Source organism: Schistocerca cancellata, chromosome 6, assembly GCF_023864275.1.
Source record: "Schistocerca cancellata isolate TAMUIC-IGC-003103 chromosome 6, iqSchCanc2.1, whole genome shotgun sequence".
In the NCBI taxonomy this organism is placed as follows: Eukaryota; Metazoa; Arthropoda; class Insecta; order Orthoptera; family Acrididae; genus Schistocerca; species Schistocerca cancellata.
Genome location: NC_064631.1, coordinates 262,607,460 through 262,632,409, shown reverse-complemented (window position 1 = coordinate 262,632,409; position 24,950 = coordinate 262,607,460). Strand labels below are relative to the sequence as shown.

At 40.1% G+C, this 24,950-nt stretch overlaps 1 protein-coding gene across 1 annotated transcript in view; it reads left to right on the top strand.

The window, feature by feature from the left end:
* LOC126191050 (pickpocket protein 28-like) overlaps nt 1-24,950 on the top strand; it is a 298,445-nt gene that overhangs the window by 257,175 nt on the left and 16,320 nt on the right. The window contains exon 10 of the mRNA XM_049931762.1: nt 11,798-11,889. Within this exon, the coding sequence (XP_049787719.1) occupies nt 11,798-11,889 (92 nt within the window). The remainder of the gene's footprint in view (nt 1-11,797; nt 11,890-24,950) is intronic.

Sequence of the window (24,950 nt, the reverse complement as noted above, 5' to 3'; positions counted from 1 at the left end):
CGCCTACCGTGCCGCGTGCCACTGACAGTGGCGGAAGCTGGTGCACCGCTACTGCACCCGAGACAATTACGTTGCAGAACTATGGACAGGGAGAGACAGTTTCTGATAAACATTTATGTCAAGACTTTCCCACCCGTTGGCCGAAGCTACCACCCCTTCGCAAGGATCACCCACGCACATGGTTTGCCTTGGTCGACCACGTCCTGCAGCTACACGGCGTCGCCGACGACAATTCGAAGTTCCTATGCTTACTGTGTCACCTCCATGACGAACTGGATCTGATCTGCGACATTGTGGTTTCGCCCCCCGCTACGGACAAATATGCGTTCGCCCGACGCACCATCCTCGAGCAACTATCCACATCGACAGAGGAAGCTATCCGCCTCATCAGTCAGGAATTGCTGGGATCCAGGTCCCCGTCGCAACTCTGGCGTCATCTCCGCGCTATGATTGACACGCATCACATGCCGGACATTACACTTTGGACCATCTGGTTGCTGAAACTTCCCCCGCAAGTTCAACTTCACCTTCTACATGTAACTTCGGCCCCACCAGATGCCAAACTGAAGATCGCAGACCAGGTTTACAACATTCTGCCCCCCCCCGCATACCCCCCCAGAGTGCCCTCAGGCCTCAGGGGTTGGCACACCTGCGCGGCAGTTCCCATCCTGCAGTACAGAGTGCGCATGACTCGCTCCACGCATGCGCGCGGAGCCAACGCCGCCTGGCAACCGCCGCAGTAACTCCTCTCCTACCAGCACTACTGCAGCGTCGCCATCGGAGGGAACCACAAACAAGTCCCCCTCCACTGCCGCTTCGACCTCAACCAGCGCGACGGGCCTCCGCCGCTTCCTTGGAACGGTAAATTACTACCGTAAACATATTCCCCGCGCCGCCGACATACAAGCCCCACTGACGGATGCCCTCGCAGGAAAAAACACATCAGGGTCTCGGGCGGTCACGTGGACTCCAGATATGCGTCGCGCATTTGATAATCTAAAGTCAGCCTTACAGACAGCTGTTACGCTTGCTCACCCCATTCCTGATGCTCCCATCTCGCTTACTACAGACGCAAGTGATACAGCAGTGGGGGCAGTACTTCAGCAATCCGTGGGTTCTGTTGTACAGCCGCTCAGATTTTTCTCCCACAAACTGACCGCTTCCCAACGTAAATGGTCGACCTTCGACCGGGAACTGTTTGCTATTTACGCTGCTATCAAATATTTCCAAGACGATATCGAAGGTCGCCATCTCGTGGTATTTACCGACCACGAGCCATTGGTTTACGGTTTCCGTAACCCAGGTAAGGACTCATCCCCGAGACGTTTTAGGCATATGGACCTTATATGTCAGTTTATGAATGACATACGTTACGTCAGAGGCGCAGACAATGTCGTCGCTGATTTTCTGTCTCGGGTGTCGGTTTTATCTTCACAACTGGACCTCAGTGAGCTCCCTAAATTGCAGACAGAGGATACTGAACTCGCAGCATTGCGTTCCGATATCAAAACAGGACTCAAACTAGAGTTACGGACACTTCCTGGGTTTTCATCACCCATCTGGTGCGACATTTCAACAGGACGCATACGCCCGGTGATTCCTGCACCTCTCCGCCGGGACATATTTAATAGTATCCACGACTTGGCACACCCTGGCATTCGCGCCTCCGCAGGTCTGGTATCTGAACGTTTTGTTTGGCCCGGGGTGATAAAACAGTGTCGCAGTTGGGCACGAGCATGTGTGGCTTGTCAGCGCGCAAAAGTAGGACGTCATGCACAGCCCCCCATGGGTACGTTCGATGTGGCAAAAAGAAGATTCCAGCACATACACATCGATATCGTCGGGCCCTTACCCCCCTCAGGCCCCTTCCGTTACATACTGTCCGCAATTGACAGGTTTACCCGCTGGGTAGAGGTAATTCCTCTCACTACTATCACAGCCGATGCAGTGGCCCGAGCCCTGCTGTTAATGTGGATCTCGCGCTTCAGCTGCCCAGTCTCTGTCACCACCAACCAGGGCCGCCAGTTCGAGTCTGCCCTCTTCCGACAGCTTTGTGAACTGTGTGGGGTGAAACGATTTAGGACTACAGCATACCACCCCCAGAGCAATGGGCTTGTGGAACGCTGGCACCGAACGCTTAAAGCTTCCCTGATGTGCCACGGAGGTGAGTGGGCCGATGCCTTACCATGGGTAATGTTAGGCGTTCGGGCCACGTACAAAGAGGACCTTGGTGCATCCCTGGCAGAGGTACTGTATGGAGAACCCCTCACACTCCCAGCAGAGTTAGTCGAGCCTTCACTTCCTCCAGATCAAATCTGCGACTCGACATTCGTCGGGCAGGTCAAGGAGCTAATTGCTAACATCCGCGTGCCGCCTCCTCGACCACACACGCCCCCCCCCCCCCCCCCCCCCCCCGTATTTCGGCATAAGGACTTGGCGTCGTGCACTCATGTCATGGTGCGTGATGACACCATCCGACCGGCACTCAGACCTCCATATACGGGCCCGCACAGAGTCATATCACGGCGTACCAACACGTTCGAAGTGCTCATTAACAGCACGCCTCAAACGGTATCCGTCTGCCGCCTCAAACCTGCATGGACTCTGGGAGAACTGCCCGATACCCCACCCAGTCAGACCCCATCCCCTGCTGCACCCACCTCGCATGAGGCATCTACCAACAGTCCATGGATGAGCGACGCCCATTCCCACACGTGTGACTTTCCCCACTCCCAGTCGTGTGACAGTGCTACAGGTGCGTGTGACATTCCTATGCAGAGTGATGCGTGTGATGACTTACCCTCCTACAGGCAGCCCCTCGCCTCTCCCCTGTTAGGATTCAGTGATGTATCAGGGACCAGCCTCAGAGCGTGTGATGTCACCGATGACGACTCGTGTGGAGATTCTGTCAACCCGTATAAGGAAGTGGTAGTGAATGTCAACACAGATCTTATTTGCAGCTCTAATGTGTTTTTTGTTATGCAGCCGGGTAATGTGTACATCTTCTATGAACAAGCCAGCTCCCCCAGTGACAACTTAACTCACATTCATCTCCTCCAGTCTGTCCCCTTGCCTGTTGGTACTGACCCATCAACGGTCAAAGTCCTACGTACCGCCACAGGCATTCAGATCCGCTATCCTGGCCCCTCACAACCCACCATCCCCTCCCCAGATCCCTCAACTGCTGTACGAGGATTCACCCGGTCAGGCAGGACCATCCGCCCCCCTCGCTGGCTCGAAGACTTCAATTACTAATGTAATGTAATGTAAGGTATGGTTTCTGATTAAACACCCTCTCCCTCCCCCCTGGGTGTTCCCTTTACATGTATGCCCCAATATTTATGTTTGTGCTCCACACTCTAGGGGGGGGGGGGGGGGGCTAGTGTGGCGACTATCGCCCAAGTCGCGGGTAATATCTTTGTTTTTGGCAAGCTCTTGGACCCAGTCTGTGGTCGCGCGTGAAAGTGTACGGACGTGTACCGAGAATTCAGAATGTAAACAACTGTATATGTGTGCTTACGAGAAATAAAAATAGTGTTTATTACACATGGTGTAGCGTGCATCATTGGATTCGGCAACCCTACAACGCTAAACCCATAAACCTATTTATAAATGAATTTATGTGCCACCTTGAAGCTGTCTTCCCTCTAACAACTGCAAAGAACAAGTATCAGAGCCATACCAGCAAACAGTGGCTCACAAAAGGAATAAAAACATCATGTAGGACTAAAAGACTGCTTTATGTTTCTCTCAGAAATACTAATGATCCTTAAATAAGAGCTCATTATAAAAGGTACTGCAAGATCTTAAATGAAGTTCTGATAAAGGCAAAAAGTATGTTCATCAAATCAGAACTAGATAATTCTAGCAAAAAAATAAAAACCATCTGGGGTATTAATAAAAGAGAAACTGGTAGTAACTCAAACTATGCAGAAAATATTGAAGTTAGACAAAATGGGAATATTGATAAAGGTGAAAATGTTGCAAAAATTTTCAACAAGCGTTTTTTGACTGTAGTGGACAAAATAGGGTGTAATGGTTCTATAAATGAGGCTCTGAATCTTTTACAAAGAAGTGGACTTAGTGCAACACCCCAGATTATTGTATTGTATTGTATTTTTATTGATCCAGGCAATCATAGTATTGTACAGCTGTACATATGATATTGGATAGGTCAAGAGAGCTAGTTACAAGTAATTTTTACAAATTGATTTTTACATTATTTTGTAGCAAGGAAATTATCTATCTTAAACAAAACAGTTAATACAAATTTTTACAAATTGATGTTTACATTATTTTGTAGCAAGGAAATTATCTATCTTAAACAAAGCAGTTAATACAAATCATAGAACTGTAAGGTTGTACATATGATACTGGACACGTCAAGGGAACATATTTACAAGTAATATTTAATAAATTGATTTTACATTATTTTGCAATGAGGAAGTTAGCTATCTTTAACAAAACAGTAAATACAAGTGTTGTATGGTAAAATACAAACAGCCAATACAAATGTAATAGTAAAGTAGTCCAGTGTATTTCATAGACATGCACAGTATATAGTAATCCAGTATATTTTATAGACATGCACAGTATATAATTTTCAGACCTAATTGAACATTTCTCATATTGTTTACATTTTTAACCCCTTTCAAAAAAATGATCAACTGCATAAAAACAATGGTCCAAGAGATATTTTTTTAACTTATGTGAGAAGGCTCTTGGGTTCTTTGTTGCTTTGATTTCATTGGGTAAATTATTATACATTTGTATCCCAACATTTAAAACACTTTTTTGGTAGCACGTAGTTCTGGACTGAATCATGTGTAGGTCAGCATGCATCCTGTCACTGTTGAGGAAATTAAGAAGATAATAAGGACCATGAAAAACAAAAACTCAACTGGTATTGATGGTATTTCCATCAAAGTTTTATTTGTGAAGTCCTGTGCCACATCTTAATGAATCACTGAGACTTGGAATTGTCCCTGATAGACTTAAATATGCAGTGGTGAAACCATTGTACGAGAAGGGTGACAGAAACAAAGTAACCAATTATCGTCCTATTTCACTCTTAACTTGTTTCTCCAAGATTCTAGAAAAACTTGCACACAGAAGGATTCTTGAACATCTTAGTAAATACAATATTCTCAATAAAAGTCAGTTTGGTTTCCAGAAAAACATCTCAACAGAAGATGCAATATATTCTTTCACTAATGCAATTCTTGAATCATTCAATAATAAAATGTCTCCAACTAGAATTTTTTGTGTCCTTTCTAAGGCGTTTGATTGCGTGAACTATGAGATTTTTCTGAGAAATGCAGAATTTTATGGGTTAACTGGAGAAACAGGTATGTGGCTTGCCTCCTATTTAAAGGACCAGAAACAGAAAGTCATGGTAAATGACACTAATGGGGAACCAGTGTCTTCTTCTTGGGGCACAATAAACTGTGGAGTCCCACAGGGCTCTATTCTGGGTCATCTACTTTTCCTTATTTTCATAAATGACCTTCCAATGTGTACAAGGGCCACGATAAAATTTACTTTGTTTGCCGATGACACAGCGATTCTGGTAGACAATTCAACAAATACTAGTCTTGAAATCACTGTAAATGAAATTTTTCAGGAGACCTTTAACTGGTTTACCTCTAATGGATTATCACTAAATTTTGAAAAAACTAAATTGATTCAATTCCATACAAGCCAAAATATCAAAGGTGAGATTAATGTTAAATACAATGATGGGAATTTAGCAAGAGTGGAGTCAACAAAGTTCCTGGGTCTACTTGTTAATAGCAATCTAAACTGGTCCTTACACATTCCTTACCTACATAAAAAACTAAGCTCAGAAATTTACGCTATTCATGTGATTGCTTCCTTCAGTGACTTAAATACTTTGAAAGTTGCCTATTTCGGTTATTTTCATGCCCCGATGGCCTATGGAATTATATTATGGGGAAACCAGCCAAAGGCAAACAAAATCCTCATAGCCCAGAAAAGAGTCATTAGAATTCTGTGTGGTGTCAATTACAGACATTCCTGCAGGAAACTCTTCCAAGAGCTGAGAATACTCACAACAGTATCTCAGTACATTTTCTCTCTCATGTGTTTCTTGTGTAAAAACCATTCCCTTTTTAAAATGAACAGCATGTATCATAACTATGACACTAGGGTAAAAAGTGATCTACATCTTGAGCAAAAGAATCTAAGTATGGTGCAAAAAGGAGTACACTACTTTTGCATAAAAATATTTAATGCTCTCCCTCAGGCAATAAAAATGTCAGTTACTGATCCACCTACTTTTAAAGATCAACTTAAACGATATCTTCTAAGTAAAACCATTTACTCACTGGACGAATTTATGTATGAGAATACGTGAATTGATTTTGATCTATTGTAAGTCTGTTCAATGTAATTTGTTTTACAAAAAACAGTTCTTGTTAACATTTTTTCTATGTAATATATTATTCATTGTACAACCTATTATTATAAACAAATGTCTCAAATCTATGTAAATGACGCTTTCTACACCCAAGCGATTTATCGCTAATGAGTCTACAGAACATGAATGAAATAAATAAAATAATAAAATAAATTCATCAATGGGCAAAGAAGACCAGATTCAGCTTTACACAGATTAGTTATTGCAGTAGACCCTGAAGAACATGACCATTCTGTAGAGAGGGTGTGTGCACCAACACATAATCTGTAGAGTGAAATACATCAGTTTAAAAAATAAATAAACCCATTTTGTGCATTGTAAGAAAGGGGGAAAATAAGTGAGAGATTTCAAGGTCAAAAAAGTCCTCTCCAGGAACTGGCACCTTCACTGTCTCTATGGAGTGCAACACAGTGTTACATGTAGTCACAGAACTAAGAATTCTGGATTCCAGTTGACATAGACGCATAATAATGTGACAGACTTACGAGACAGGGACTGCCTTTGTTCTGCCCTAGACTTAAGGAAAGTTAACTCTCCTGACCAATCTGAGGGTGGCTGTAGGTGGTTTCCAATTTGTTACGTACTGGCTCTGCGTTACAATTTACCTAACCAACTCAAAAAATGTATCTTGCAGAATGCATTTTGTTCAGTTTGGTTATGCCAGCCAATATTAAAAGAAGTGGAATTCTGTTATAAAAATGTTATAGATGGCATCGACATTGAATAAGCTTTTTTTTTTTTTAAGTTTAATCTATATCCATACCCAGCAAACAACTGTGAAGTACATGGCTGGGGGACTTCACATTGCACCATCACTTTTCCCCATTCCATTTGCATCAGGGGCATGTGAAGAGTGATTGTTTAAATGCCTCTTTGCACTCTGTAATTAGTCTCATGGTTCCTATTGGAGTGAGATGCAGGAGCTTGTAGCACATACCATGATTCACCGTTTAAAACTGGTTCTTGAAACTTTCCTGTACCTTCACTTCAAGAAGTATTAGTTTGGCATTTTTGTTGATATCTAACAAGATGTTCTGCATAATTATGACTTTTTTCTGCTTCATGTATTTAATTTTCAATTTTAACCTAACATTATTGTAATATAATTAATTTTTTGTGAATATTTTCTAGCTTTATGATATAACTCATTGGATCCTCTGGATTTAATCACATATGGCTGTCAATTTTGATTGTTGTATGATAAAGGTAGCATCTATATTCATATTAATAACATGTACCTTATATGTCCTATTGAAATAGGCTTACTGTCTAGATATCAAACTAATCTACCTTAAAATGCAATATGTAACTATGAGTCACTTGAGTTACACTATGTTTAATGTACCTCTTGCCAAATTTAATACTTGGGGCACAACACATACTTAAACTCACAGAGTCAGTTATATCACTCCTGGCAATTTTACAGTTTTGCCCCTTTTGGAAAAATATCTGCACACATCCTGGGTGGAGTATTGACATGTTACACCATGTTGTAGTTGAATATTAGTGAAGAAGTTAAGAGTACTGTAGCTGTCATTAGTACCAGTGTAATTAGTGCAGAAATAGCTCAATCACTCACATTTGTACAAATAAATCAAACATGGAATAATGAAAAAAATAAAATAAACACAGCCTTTATAAGTGGTTGGCAGTGCTCGGAAATAGACCTATATCAGACAGAAGCCTTCTGAGTTATATGGATTGAGGACAGGACAGTACTTTCACAAAACTATGCCTGCATGGTACTGACTTATATAATGCATGCACTTTTCTCTGAGACCATATTGCCTTGCTTCTCAGTTGGTAGCAATTTGATAGTTTTAAGGAAACAGCTTCTTTTGTCATCCGTAATCAACTTTTTACTGAACAACACTTAAGCACATGATAGCAGTCATAGTTCTGTTGTTCAGCTTTTCTGTTTTTAATTTAAGCTGTCATATGTAAATTAATATTTATGGCATAGCAGCACATTGCATTATGCATATCTTTACTTTGTAAAGTAATTCACCTTCAGTTTTTAACCTATTCCATTTGTATAGCAATTTATTAAAATAAAATGATTGAGATTCATCAGCAGACATTCAGTGACATGCATTGCTCTGTACTGCATGTGACAAAATAGAAAGATGAGGTAAATGGTTATAATGTAGCAAAAACGCACTATCTGGAAAGTTACTTAGAGTGTCTCCTCAGTGTAGTCTTATCAAAGTTTATTTTAGTTAGCTGCTCAGTGTCTGCTTGTTTGATTATCACTTTACAAGCAGAGATGCAGGTTTTTTGAAGTCAGACATTAAATCTTTAATGAAACACTGTGGAGTTTTTTTATCTCATTATTTATTGCTTCAGTTAGAATAGCACAGCACAGCTGACAAATAAAAGGTTACATATTTTTTTAGCTAAATATCTGCCTTAACAAACTTTGGCAGTCACCAAGCATTTCAAACACAGAACAGTACGTCTAAAGTACTTCTAAAACACAGATTCATTAACACACATCAAAAAATCAGAAAAAGGTGACCAGCAATGAAAATCTCACTGCACATGATACTGATTTACATGTAAAGAGAAAGTAATGTGTGGTGCCTGCTGTCCAACTGCCAGTGCTGCCAACATTATGTCCGGACACCACGAGTCCCCAACTCGTGGTACCTAGAGAAGAGTCTGATATCAGTGAGATCCTTGCCTTGTGGGGTGCTGGGATCATCCACCTGCTCTTCTAGAGGGGGTGGGAAGTGGACATGTCCGTGCTCGTGTGGCTTCTGTCCCTACTCACCAGTTCACATGGACTGGGAAACTGTTTGCATCACCTACAGCCAATAGCAAGCAGTCCCTGGCTGGCAAGTGCTTCCTATATAACAACTATATAACAGCTGACAGTCTTGTGTGTGTTCTCTAAACAATTAACAATGGAGTCATTGGATATGGAGCAAAAGCACGATTGAGGAAGGATGGGAAGAAAAAGTGCTCCTTTTCTTTTAAAAAGAAAAAATTCTGGAATTTGACTTAAGCAAATTAGGAAAATCACAGAAAACTTAAATCTGAATGAAGGGATGATAATTTAAACTGCTGCCCTATCAAGTCCAACATTTTACTGCTGCACTACCTTGATCCTTAGTGGAACTAAATGAGAGACAGATTATTAACTCATTCTACAATTCATTGTGAGACAATAATTATGATCCATGAATAGGCCGATAATCGTACTAAACACAACTGCTCCTTTCTCAGTTCATCTCTCTGGGATGGAGCTCCTTTCTTTCATTTCCAATACCTTCCATTACAATAGGCCAAGCAAAAGAGTGAACACTATATAGTAAGCTGTTTACAACTTTATTAATAATATCTACACTCCTGGAAATGGAAAAAAGAACACATTGACACCGGTGTGTCAGACCCACCATACTTGCTCCGGACACTGCGAGAGGGCTGTACAAGCAATGATCACACGCACGGCACAGTGGACACACCAGGAACCGCGGTGTTGGCCGTCGAATGGCGCTAGCTGCGCAGCATTTGTGCACCGCCACCGTCAGTGTCAGCCAGTTTGCCGTGGCATACGGAGCTCCATCGCAGTCTTTAACGCTGGTAGCATGCCGCGACAGCATGGACGTGAACCATATGTGCAGTTGACGGACTTTGAGCGAGGGCGTATAGTGGGCATGCGGGAGGCCGGGTGGACGTACCGCCAAATTGCTCAACACGTGGGGCGTGAGGTCTCCACAGTACATCGATGTTGTCGCCAGTGGTCGGCGGAAGGTGCACATGCCCGTCAACCTGGGACCGGACCGCAGCGACGCACGGGTGCACGCCAAGACCATAGGATCCTACGCAGTGCCGTAGGGGACCACACCGCCACTTCCCAGCAAATTAGGGACACTGTTGCTCCTGGGGTATCGGCAAGGACCATTCGCAACCGTCTCCATGAAGCTGGGCTACGGTCCCGCACACCGTTAGGCCGTCTTCCGCTCACGCCCCAACATCGTGCAGCCCGCCTCCAGTGGTGTCGCGACAGGCGTGAATGGAGGGATGAATGGAGACGTGTCGTCTTCAGCGATGAGAGTCGCTTCTGCCTTGGTGCCAATGATGGTCGTATGCGTGTTTGGCGCCGTGCAGGTGAGCGCCACAATCAGGACTGCATACGACCGAGGCACACAGGGCCAACACCCGGCATCATGGTGCGGGGAGCGATCTCCTACACTGGCCGTACACCACTGGTGATCATCGAGGGGACACTGAATAGTGCACGGTACATCCAAACCGTCATCGAACCCATCGTTCTACCATTCCTAGACCGGCAAGGGAACTTGCTGTTCCAACAGGACAATGCACGTCCGCATGTATCCCGTGCCGCCCAACGTGCTCTAGAAGGTGTAAGTCAACTACCCTGGCCAGCAAGATCTCCGGATCTGTCCCCCATTGAGCATGTTTGGGACTGGATGAAGCGTCGTCTCACGCGGTCTGCACGTCCAGCACGAACGCTGGTCCAACTGAGGCGCCAGGTGGAAATGGCATGGCAAGCCGTTCCACAGGACTACATCCAGCATCTCTACGATCGTCTCCATGGGAGAATAGCAGCCTGCATTGCTGCGAAAGGTGGATATACACTGTACTAGTGCCGACATTGTGCATGCTCTGTTGCCTGTGTCTATGTGCCTGTGGTTCTGTCAGTGTGATCATGTGATGTATCTGACCCCAGGAATGTGTCAATAAAGTTTCCCCTTCCTGGGACAATGAATTCACGGTGTTCTTATTTCAATTTCCAGGAGTGTATGTTCATTGAAGGCTATTCTGGAGACAAAAGCTGTTTTGTAGCAGCTTATATGCCTTCTTTCATAAACAAATCTGCCACAAGAAACTGCAGGGAACAAAAGAAAAAGGAGGAAATATGACAGTGGAGTGGCAGACAATAATCAACATTTTACAATAGAATATTAAAATTTTTACTCTCTTTTGAGTGTAATTCAGTTTCTCTCATGTTTAATAAAAAATTCTAAATAGTAGATGATGATTTCGTTATTAGAGAGAACTGATGACAGCAAATTTTAAAGTTTTTCCTTTTCCTCATAATATAACATTTATTGCCACAATAACTTGATAAAATAAAAAAGGGGTACCATAGATAGTTGAAGAATAGCATGATTGCAAACATTATAGTTACTGCATCACCAACTTCAAAATGTGCCTGGTACATTCATGTTATCATCAGGACACAATTCTAGTAATGCTGTCATTTTCACTGTGGATAAAACATCTTCCTAACTGTAAGCTGGACATTTTTAATTGTGATTGCAGACACAAGTTTCTGTGTACCTACTGCAGATAGTTAGAATAACGTTGTTGCCAAATTATGTGTTGCAGCAAAACACACGGAAAGACTGTAATCTACTTCAAAAACAGCCACTTCATTCCCAGCCATCGGAGTGAACTATATGGATTTACAACTTTCATGGGTAAGACTACATCTTTTGTGAGACTGGATCTTTCATCCCAGAATGCAATTTCTTGTTTTAATCTTAAGACTACACTTTCATGGAATCTTATATTCAAAATAATATTTTACTTCAAGTTTGTGTGTCCTGATAGAGAATAATTTATGTTTAGTAGTTACAAAGCACATTTAAAAAGAAACAGTTGATTGATTATTAAAAGTGAATATAAATGAACCTCAGATGGTCCATCCATATTTCATATGGTCTACAACATCTTTATCTTACCTTGTGCAATAATCAGCTTTGAACAATGTGAAAGAAAAACAAAAGTCTCTCCCGTTTGAAAGCCTGCTTAATACTTGCATGAAATTCTTGCTGAACACTTGAGAATGGAAGAATGGTCAAAACTGATCTTACTGACAAATGCATAATGCTACAATGTAAGCATTAGTATCAGAAGTGATACTGTACATCAAATAATAAGACTACTATATTATAACCTAAAGGGAGATGGTTATTAATAATTATAATGAGAGGAATATCATCATAGAATGTAATGGAGAAGTTTTAGAATAAGTGATTTAGTTCTCTCTTCACAAACTTCAAAGGCAATTAATCAAAACTGGCAAGACAAGTTATTGTAAACTACATGGTCTATTTTACCATTTCTCTTGGTGTAGCCAGCTCTTCAGCTGAAACTTCACTGCAGTCCTGTAAACATGAAGCATTGGAGCATACTCTCAGTTCTGTTGCCAAGCATGAGAAGCGTTTTGTTATTCAAATTTTGCAAGAAATAGGCCAAAAAGCAGCTGCAATTAGCCAGGATAAGTCTACAGGGCTATTACAAATGATTGAAGCGATTTCATAAATTCACTGTAGCTCCATTCATTGACATATGATCACGACACACTACAGATACGTAGAAAAACTCCTAAAGTTTTGTTCGGCTGAAGCCGCACTTCAGGTTTCTGCCGCCAGAGTGCTCGAGAGCGCAGTGAGACAAAATGGCGACAGGAGCCGAGAAAGCGTATGTCGTGCTTGAAATGCACTCACATCAGTCAGTCATAACAGTGCAACAACACTTCAGGACGAAGTTCAACAAAGATCCACCAACTGCTAACTCCATTCGGCAATGGTATGCGCAGTTTAAAGCTTCTGGATGCCTCTGTAAGGGGAAATCAACGGGTCGGCCGGCAGTGAGCGAAGAAACGGTTGAACGCGTGCGGGCAAGTTTCACGCGTAGCCCGCGGAAGTCGATGAATAAAGCAAGCAGGGAGCTAAACGTACCACAGCCGACGGTTTGGAAAATCTTACGGAAAAGGCATTTCTTAAACAGGAGATTGGAAAACCGATGGATCGGTCGTGGTGGAGATCATGATCAGCAATTCATGTCATGGCCTCCACGCTCTCCCGACTTAACCCAATGCGATTTCTTTCTGTGGGGTTATGTGAAAGATTCAGTGTTTAAACCTCCTCTACCAAGAAACGTGCCAGAACTGCGAGCTCGCATCAACGATGCTTTCGAACTCATTGATGGGGACATGCTGCGCCGAGTGTGGGAGGAACTTGATTATCGGCTTGATGTCTGCCGAATCACTAAAGGGGCACATATCGAACATTTGTGAATGCCTAAAAAAACTTTTTGAGTTTGTGTATGTGTGTGCAAAGCATTGTGAAAATATCTCAAATAATAAAGTTATTGTAGAACTGTGAAATAGCTTCAATCATTTGTAATAACCCTGTAGTATATGGACATGACTGTATGAGCAAGAATGTGGTGTGATACTCTAGTAAGAAATTCAGAGGAGGTTAAACAGCCATACCTGATGAAGGTCATCAAGGATGGATATCAGTATTGACTGAACACCTCTTACCACAAGTGAGTCATGCTATAAGAGACAAGCATTGGCTTACAGTTTCTGAAATCACAATTTCAGCATTCCAAAGTCTGCACTCTTTATTGGACATTGGTAATTTGGATTGGAACTGGTTTCAGCATCTACAGCAATGTTGCAACAACCCTTGAATTCCATAATATGTGAATGATGAGTACCCAAAATCTTGACACAACCATGACTCTCAGTGAATCGATTCAGTATTAACATTTATGTTATATTACAAGGAGGAAGAAAAGAATAACTGTATCAAAATTGTGACAGATAATGAACACAACAGTCTTCTATTTCTTCAAGAACTAACCAGCATTTACATCAATGGCTACTCACACTTCCCAAGCAAGCCACAAACAGTTCAAGCAAACAAAATGCTAATGGCTACAGTATTTTGGAGCAAGAAATGTGTTTAACATGCTGACATAGTGCTGCTAGGGACAATAGTGACCAGTGTGATTGCATAATGTGAATCACTGAGATACATTCAAAACACAAAGACACATGTTTAGGGCAGGTGTCATTTCTGTTGCACAATAATGCCCAACTGCTTGCTGCTACATCAACTCAACCGTTTCCTTAAGGATTCACAGGGGTCTACAAGTAATTTATTATTTTACTTGTCAGTTATTATTTATTCTTTTCATTTGAGCAGTATCATGATCAGCAAGTCACTTTGTCCTAGAGTCTAAACTGAAACACCATTTTCTCACTACTGGCATCACTATTGTGTAGCTTGGTGCTTAAGTGGATGTAAAAAGGTACAAGACTTGGTAAAATCTACAACATCTGCATTTATATGACTATTCTGCTTCCAGAGATAAGCCTACAAACATAAAGGCCTGAGTCTCAAACCCCAATTAGTCTAAGGATTGTTTTGTCAGTTATCGCTTCTTTCACTTTTGATAACACTTTGTTAGTATAGAAAGCAATGTTACACTATGGTTCAGAGCTCACATAAAATGATAGGTCCCCTTGCAGCTGGCTGAGTAGGGAAGAAGGCAAGAGAAAACATACCACCATGAATATGGCATACTCTGTTAAGCACTTGGATGTTCAAACCAACCATCAAGTTGCTGACAATGCTACTTATCAACATTAGTCTTGCATCATAAAATGCCAACAACTTGAAGAGTAACCATGAACTTCTTAAAAAATTGAAACTAACTGATTTAATTGAGTACCTCAGCTTATGCATTGTCCTATGGACTTTCTGACAGATGATACCTATCCATTTTATTTACTGAAGCCATCATATAACAGGAAAGATGATGTAGTAATTTCATTTCAGAACAAATTATTGTGTCTGCACTATTCTGTAACCTTTCCCCCAAATAATCTAAAAGAAATGTACTTGTAACCACATATGATGATTTGTAATTAAGGTCTGTTATCAGCTAGTGTGTGGTCTTTATGTTTTTAATAATCCAATGTATCAGCTATATAACAAGATGCTGAATGCATGGTTTTATTAAAATCATTAAACTTTTGTAAACCTGAGACATTTCCTCGATGTTCCATAAATGCTTGGAGAGGTCCTAGTAGCCATTTCATCTAGCTCTTACAAAAAAAAAGAGTATCAAATTAGTCACTTAATATTAAATCACAGATTCATACGGGAAAATAAAATGCAAATCCAAAAACTACACTCACAGCCGATTGAGTGCATATTTATTAATAAGTTAGGAAAATTGATATGCATAGTTCCACTATATTATAAATTTTTCTCAGTATTCTAGATCCATTAAGAAAACCCCAAGATGGCATGAATTGTTAAAATAAAGATGCCATTTAGTTCAATTTGGTTTTGCAACTATGCTGCCATGGAGCAATAACTTTTATTAACAGTCACATCTGAGTGGAATCACTTCAGAATGGCCCACCTAAGAGCCAGGGGGTCACCCCCAGGCAACTACCAAAAAAGCCACAGGAGAGGTCAGTGCAACCTCTCCAGTATAGCTGGCTACAGGGACTTCTTTTTTACTGGTGGACACACTCCACTAAGGTGATAAAACCAATCGGGACATCCTCTCCAGACAAACTCTGATTCAGGTTCTCATTGGTGCAACTTGGTTTCTAGCTCACTCATAACGATTATTGCATAAGTTGCAGTTCTTATCTTAGCATTTAATGGCCTCCATTATCTGTCATATTTAGAGCCATACTGGTAAGAATCTGGTTGTGCCCCGGGAGGATGTACATGGCCACCACAAATGTCAAAATTACGAGTGTGTCCAGTCTGCTCTGTGATGCGACAGCACAGCACATCCCAGTGCTACTTGGATAAGAGCTGCCACATATGCCACCCTTTGCTTTCAAATCTCGTTTTTCTCATGATCAACAATACCTCCCAACTTCGTCTCAAGGCAGTTCCCCACATTGTTAGTATTTAGGACTCCTTAGGGACTGGACAAACATTTTATTCTTCTTTGATATATTTCTCTTAAAAATTCTTACCCATGTGAACTGGTGATATTACAGAAAATACGGCATTGTGGACTGGTATAATCCCATTCTGTAAATATTACCTTGGATTCTATTGCATTTAATGCTTCAGAACATGTAAATTCAAGTGACTTTCTCCTTTTCTGTTACTTGTTTGTGGCCTTCCCTCCCAGCTCTTATTCCACTATATTATCTGGCTGAAAATATCTGCTACACTGTGGCTGTTACATGTTTGACCTCCAATGCTGCCACAGTCATGGAGACAGAAGATCTTCAGGCAAGCTATCAATTACCTAAAAGCAGGTCCAATAATCACAATTTAATTGAGTTATCTTGGTGAGACTCATTACTCTTCATTAAATACTCATTTGTATATGTAATATAACAACAAATGTTCAACAGCTACAAACATGATCCTGGAACATAATGGCTATAAACTCACTGTTACTGTGGCAGCAATTTATAACCTTGTAGTGACCCCAGTCAGAGAGAGTTACACTTTTATTCCATACAGACTGATATCCATCATCAATGTCAATATGAGATGTGATCTCCTCCCCCAGGCATGAATACATTCTAGCATTGCTTAACCTTGCGGAATTCCTTGCCTGAAGTACTTCCTGCATCAGTTGATGAGGACTACTAGCAGCGGCTGGTCTTCCCATTGCATCCCAAGTGTGCTATACGGTTGGCAAACAGACTGGCCGAGCCAGTCAAGGATCCGTATTGTATTTTCTCCCATCTGGTTTTTGGTGTGACTGTCCCAGAATTTAAACTACTGTCCAGGATCCTGGATAACAGGACTCCGGACACACTTTTATCCTGCCTTGTGCTGAATTTGTGAATCATGTGAACACAGAGAAAAAATGATGCGTAAAATCCCTGCTACAATCACTATATATTATTCAAAATACATATTTCCATGTTAAATTAGGGATTACTGGGTAGTTAAGTTTTCAGCGCATTTCATGTCCAGTTTGAACATTTTAGAATTACTCATAGAAAAAACTGGCATTTGGAAAGATGTTTCATCCATCCTCTAATGATGAAGACAGTTCATCAAGTTCATCTGTACTGAGGAAGAAAGCTAAATGATATAGGGCTTTCAAAAAGACTGGTTAGAAAACAGAGATTTTCTCACATGGCTGATAACAGAAAAGATGTCACAGTAAAGTGTGTGATTTGCTCTGCCATGTTTTCTATAAAATTCAAAGTAAGAAAAGCTGGGGGGATCATCAGAAGATGCAGAAAGATATTCTGGTGAAGCAGAAATGTCATAAAAATAAAACAATTACACCTTTATTTGTGAAGAAACAAACTGAAGAAGATGCTATGATTATGCTAATGTTGCAAATGTTATCGCAGTATAAGACGTGGCCTTAGCTACAGTCATGGATCGCCAAATGAAATTAGATCATCCCTTGTTACCAGACAATAGTATTGCATCTAAAATTTTGTGTGGAAGAATTAAGGCAATGGCCTATACAGTCATTGTGTAGTCATGGACAAGCTTCATAAAGCTTTCTATTTTCTTGCATCATCAGATGCTTCAAACTGAGGAAATATAAAGACATTCCCTTATGCAATTCAATACTTTGCTGTTGACAATGGCATATGCCACATGTGACATTCACCTGCTTTATTTCTTTGTTAATAGTCCTCGGTGTCGACATACTGCATTGTTATACTGGCTGAAAAATAGGGAACGGTAATTCAACACTAACTACTATAAATGATGTAGCTGACAGTTCTTTACTTTCACTGTTCACAATATTACACAATATTACACAATTATATTGCCAGTTCACTACTGGTAAATGTAGATAAACCTCATTAATAGATTTCAGGCAACATCAGCATACAGCTAAAATAGTTTGCTGTTGAACATCTATGAGCAGTAAAAACCTAGCCACGCAGTTCACAGTTCTTGCAGAATAATATGCTACGTGTGACACTATTCTTCAAATAAATTAAACAGACATTGTCATTAACTGTACTAACATACAGCCTATTTTTGTTACACTTATTCCACAGTTAAGTTGATGCATTGTTGTTAATCTAACCAATACATGTTTCATGTATGAAAATCGGCTGTGGACTGACTGTCTCGGGACCAAAAATCGGTCCTTTACATACCCTCACAATAATACGCACTGAAACTATTCATTGTTTATGTTTAAGTTACAGAAATTACAGTTAAAACATAACTCATTCGATTAACTGAATACATCATGAAATTCCTTCCTTTTCAGTTCCTTCTACCACAAAGGTTAGGCTGAAATAGTTGTTTAAATAATGAAATTAATAGATATTATTATACAAACAATACTTTTGACAAACCTGGTAATTATTGTGGAATTAATTACAGGCTGGCTTTGCTCATATGCTTTCGAATAGAGCCAAATAAATACTCTAAGAATTCTAGTACCTCTTCTTCCAAATGTTTATAATTAGTACATAATTTATATTTTTTTATAAATCAAGAATAGAATCTGTCACTAAACAATTACTGATTTCACCCTTTAATGATCTGTAGCAAAATATATTAACTAGGAATGGTCAAAATTAATTAAATACACAAAACTAAGCACAAAATTAGACCTGGTGCTATATAACCTGAGACTGAGGACCAACCTTTCTCTTTTATGGAAATGCAGATTATAATCATGCATGTTAATGGTACTTAGGCAATAATGGAAATAAAATGAGTTTAAGGAGGCATATGGCAAAACAAGAGAGGAAGTGAAAAGATCCCAGCTTACTTCGCCACATAATCTCCTCATTGGATTGACCAGATAGACATTGCAAATAGCTAACTGTGCAATTCAGTGGCCACAAGTGACCCCAGAAAGTAGGTTTATCATTCTACACACAAAAGAATATTACATAAGAAATCATATTATCAAAAACTATAGTACATGTTGTTGTTGTTGTTGTGGTCTTCAGTCCTGAGACTGGTTTTATGCAGCTCTCCATGCTACTCTATCCTGTGCAAGCTTCTTCATCTCCCAGTACCTACTGCAACCTACATCCTTCTGAATCTGTTTAGTGTATTCATCTCTTGGTCTCCCTCAATGATTTTTACCCTTCATGCTGCCCTCCAATACTAAATTGGTGATCCCGTGATGCCTCAGCACATGTCCTACCAATCGGTCCCTTCTTCTAGTCAAGTTGTGCTACAAACTTCTCTTCTCCCCAATCCTATTCAGTACCTCCTCATTAGTTATGTGATCTACCCATCTAATCTTCAGCATTCTTCTGTAGCACTACATTTCGAAAGCTTCTATTCTCTTCTTGTCCAAACTAGTTATCGTCCATGTTTCACTTCCATACATGGCTACACTCCATACAAATACTTTCAGAAATGACTTCCTGACATTTAAATCTATACTCGATGTTAACAAATTTCTATTCTTCAGAAACGCTTTCCTTGACATTGCCAGTCTACATTTTATATCCTCTCTATTTCGACCATCATCAGTCATTTTGCTCCCCAAATAGCAAAACTCCCTTACTACTTTAAATGTCTCATTTCCTAATCTAATTCCCTCACCATCACCCGACTTAATTCGACTACATTCCAATATCCTCATTTTGCTTTTGTTGATGTTCATCTTATAACCTCCTTTCAAGACACTATCCATTCCGTTCAACTGCTCTTCCAAGTCCTTTGCTGACTCTGGTCTCTGACAGAATTACAATGTCATCGGCGAACCTCAAAGTTTTATTTCTTCTCCATGGATTTTAATACCTACTTCGAAATTTTCTTTTGTTTCCTTCACTGCATGTTCAACATACAGATTGAATAACATCGGGGAGACTCTACAAACCTGTCTCACTCCCTTCCCAACCACTGCTTCCCTGCCATCTGGTTTCTGTATAAATTGTAAATAGCCTTTTGCTCCCTGTATTTTACCCCTGCCACCTTCAGAATTTGAAGGAGAGTATTCCAGTCAACATTGTCAATAGCTTTCTCTAAGTCTACAAATGCTAGAAACGTAGGTTTGCCTTTCCTTAATCTAGCTCCTAAGATAAGTCGTAGGGTCAGTATTGCCTCACGTGTTCCAATATTTCTATGGAATCCAAACTGATCTTCCCCGAGGTCGGCTTCTACCAGTTTTTCCATTCGTCTGTAAAGAATTCGCGTTAGTATTTTGCATCCATGATTTATTAAACTGATTGTTCGGTAATTTTCACATCTGTCAGCACCTGCTTTCTTTGGTATTGGAATTATTATATTCTTCTTGAAGTCTGAGGGTATTTTGCCGGTCTCATACATCTTGCTCACCAGATGGTAGAGTTTTGTCAGGACTGGCTCTCCCAAGGCCGTCAGTAGTTCTAATGGAATGTTGTCTACTCCTGGGGCCTTGTTTCGACTCAGGTCTTTCAGTGCTCTGTCAAACTCTTCACGCAGTATCGTACCTCCCATTTCATCTTCATCTACATCCTCTTCCATTTCCATAATATTATCCTCAAGTACATTGCCCATATATAGACCCTCTATATACTCCTCCCACCTTTCTGCTTTCCCTTCTTTGCTTAGAACTGGGTTTCCATCTGAGCTCCTGATATTCATACAAGTGGTTCTCGTTTCTCCAAAGGTCTCTTTAATTTTCCTGTAGGCAGTATCTATCTTACCCCTAGTGAGATAAGCCTCTACATCCTTACATTTGTCCTCTAGCTATTCCTGCTTAAGCATTTTGCACTTCCTGTCGATCTCATTTTTGAGACGTTTGTATTCATTTTTGCCTGCTTCATCTCCTTTCATCAATTAAATTCAATATTTCTTCTGTTATCCAAGGATTTCTACTAGCCCTCGTCTTTTTACCTACTTGATCCTCTGCTGCCTCCACTATTTCATCCTTCAAAGGTACCCATTCTTCTTCTACTGTATTTCTTTTCCCCATTTCTGTCAATTGTTCCCTTATGCTCTCTCTGAAACTCTGTACAACCTCTGCTTCAGTCAGTTTATCCAGGTCCCATCTCCTTAAATTCCAGTTTCTTCAGTTTTAATCTACAGTTCATAACCAATAGATTGTGGTCAGAGTCCACATCTGCCCCTGGAAATGTCTTACAATTTAAAACCTGGTTCCTAAATCTCTGTCTTACCATTATATAATCTATCTGAAACCTGTCACTATCTCCAGGCTTCTTCCATGTATACAACCTTCTTTTATGATTCTTGAACCAAGTGTTAACTATGATTAAGTTGTGCTCTGTGCAAAATTCTATCAGGTGGCTTCCTCTTCCATTTCTTAGCCCCAATCCATATTCACTTACTATGTTTCCTTCTCTCCCTTTTCCTACTACCTAATTCCAGTCACCCATGACTATTAAATTTTCATCTCCCTTCACTATCTGAATAATTTCTTTTATCTCATCATACATTTCATCAATTTCTTCATCATCTGCAGAGCTAGTTGGCATATAAACTTGTACTACTGTAGTAGGCGTGGGCTTCATGTCTATCTTGACCACAATAATGCGTTCACTATGTTGTTTGTAGTAGCTTACCCGCACTCCTATTTTTTTATTTATTATTAAACCTACTCCTGTATTATCCTTATTTAATTTTGTATTTATAACCCTGTATTCACCTGACCAAAAGTCTTGTTCCTCCTGCCACTGAACTTCACTAATTCCTACTATATCTAACTTTAACCTATCCATTTCCCTTTTTAAATTTTCTAACCTACCTGCTCGATTAAGGGATCTGACATTCCACGCTTCGATCCATAGAACGCCAGTTTTCTTTCTCCTGATAACGAGGTCCTCCTGAATAGTCCCCGCCTGGAGATCCGAATGGGGGACTATTTTACCTTCGGAATATTTTACCCAAGAGGACGCCAACATCATTTCACCATACAGTAAAGCTGCATGCCCTCGGGAAAAATTATGGCTGTAGATTCCCCTTGATTTCAGCCGTTCGCAGTACCAGCACAGCAAGGCCGTTTTGGTTTGTGTTACAAGGCCAGATCAGTCAATTATCCAGACTGTTGCCCCTGCAACTACTGAAAAGGCTGCTGCCCCTCTTCAGGAACCACACGTTTGTCTGGCCTCTCAGCAGATACCCCTCCGCTGTGGTTGCACCTACAGTACGGCTATCTGTATCGCTGACGCACACATATAGTACATATGTTTTCAAATTTCTACTTATATGAATTGGCCATACAAAATACAAAATATTTGTATATATTGTATTGTACATTGGCAAAAAATATCCACAAATTATATTTTTAATAAGAATAGGCATCTTCATCATAAGTGATGTCCTTTTTGGATAAACAAAGTTTAAAGTCTAAGATGCATATCACTTTCTGTAAGTCCTGTCTTGCTTCAAAGAATAAATGATCATGGTTTGCAAAAAATTAAATTGCACTGCACCTTGCAGTTCATTTTCAGACAGAAAATTCCACTTTTTCAATGTTTAGTTTTTGCACAAGCACTTTCACTCTTTTAATGAGCTTTACAACATTTTCTCAGGAAGTCGTCCACACCTTCAACAGGTGCAAGTGGTAGTTAGTAAGAAAATGCACTGCTATCAGTTCCCTTGGAAGTGGTTCTCCACCACAGCACATGAAAAAATTAGACAAAATACCATAACACTCACTTTTACTTCTAACTAAGTATAAGGAAAAAATGTTTCACACTAATGGCAAATAATAGTCATTACTACATAAATAAAGACATTACACAGTTTTCATAACATCACAATAATTAGAACTAAAATTGACTATAATACTAAAGGCGGGATCTAGTAAAAATTTAAAATCAAGTGCACATTACAATACAAAACATTATTCTAGGTCATAACTCTGTCTCAAACTGGTTGAACTTGAAAGATTTGGGTTTCTTTTCCATTCGCAAAATCACTAAAATGCCAAGTCCTGGTTAGAAATTCACTCCATTTGTGGACTCATATCACTTTTATGTCCAAAATATGTACATTACCTCTAGCTAAAACTCAAGATGTGCAGTAGCATAGATTTACTAAGCATTACATTATGAAAAAAGAATAGAGTTACCATCACATAACTGAATTACTACTCAAATCAAAATTAAGGGGATGGAAGTGGTACCACATCATTGCAATAGTTTTCCACTCAACTCTTGAGTACTACTCTCATTCAATCAGAAAATTAAATCCTAACAAAATCACAAAATGTTACCAAATAGTTGACCTGTCAGAATATTCACATCACTCTAGCACCACAGTTATCAGTTAATCACCAAAATTACTTTTCTTAGTTCCAGTATTACCACTTTGAGCTCATAATTCTTCAGAACACAAATAGAATTTTTCAGGTAAACTAGAGATCTGATAATGCAGCATTATACGACTTGTACCTCTTATTTCCTTAATGTTAGAAGAGGCTGTACCATGACACACTTCTATAGGTGATAGTTATCTCCATATACTGATTGCACTGAACACAAACACTTCTGTTATACCACAATTAACATTAATACCTAGTATTCAAGATGATTTTTACTCCATATTGCCTCTACTGCTGCACCAAATTACTCTAATTTCACACATGAGCTGATTACTTCAGATCTTAATTATAGTTTTCAGATAATCTGCACCTTCTCCTCCACATATGCTGACATCTTTCATTTTCTGTTGACTGTCCCTCTTTGTTTGACAGAAATTCTTTAACCATAACACCAATTTACTTTCATCTTATGTCATAAAACCAGAATAAAGACAGTATCACATAGATTTTTACCAAATACCACTGCTGGTTTTTTTTTATTGCCTTTTCTTCCATACTTGGATGGTTCCATTACTTATCACTATCACAACATAATATATATATGGATAACACTGGAGAAACCTTTTCTAAAATATTCATATACTAAAGTACCCTACTGCAAAAATCACATAAAAGTCTAATATAGAATGTTTCTGATTCACTTATAAACTGCAGATAGCACAGGAGAAGAGTTTGACTACCTCAGGAAACATGAAAAATGAGACAGAAGCTGGGGTAAGTATTATCGTCACATAATTGAATCCAACACAGAATGTTGTATCCCCTATTTCCTTGTAAGTCTTACTCCTGGTTCAATACACACTCCATTCTCCTAACGAAATCAATACTACCCATGCTCAGAAACGTTTTAAACTCTCATGGATCGATATTTAAATATCTAATTGGTGATAAATAGGGTTTCAGGTTAAGAATATTCTTCAATCCAAAAATCCTGTTAGTCTTTGTGTAAACCAATTCATAAGAGCTGTCGTGGTCAACGCATACCACTCTGTAAGGACCATGATACGCATGCAAAAACTTCTTTATCTCATCATTTACTTTGCTAGATTTTTCTTCTTTTTTGATGAGGACAAGGTCACCAATTCTGAAACTAGTGGGATTCACTCCTTTGTCATGCCTTCTCTTTCTTCCTGCTGCTTTCTTTTTCATCATCTCTTTAGCCAGTCTGATCTTTTTGACCTGTGCTACTTCACTTCCCAGAGCGAAATCCACTTCTTCTCTGATGATGTTGCTGGGCCTCTCATCAAACATAAGCTCACATGGGGCATATCCTGTTGATTTGTTCCATAAGTTGTTGATAATATTTTCAAAATGTCAAATATGACCAGCCCAAGCAGTGTGTTTCTTACTACAGTAAGTCCTGCACAGTCTATTAATCTCCTTCGTAACCCTTTCACTCATGTTACCATGTGGAAAATACACTCCTGGAAATTGAAATAAGAACACCGTGAATTCATTGTCCCAGGAAGGG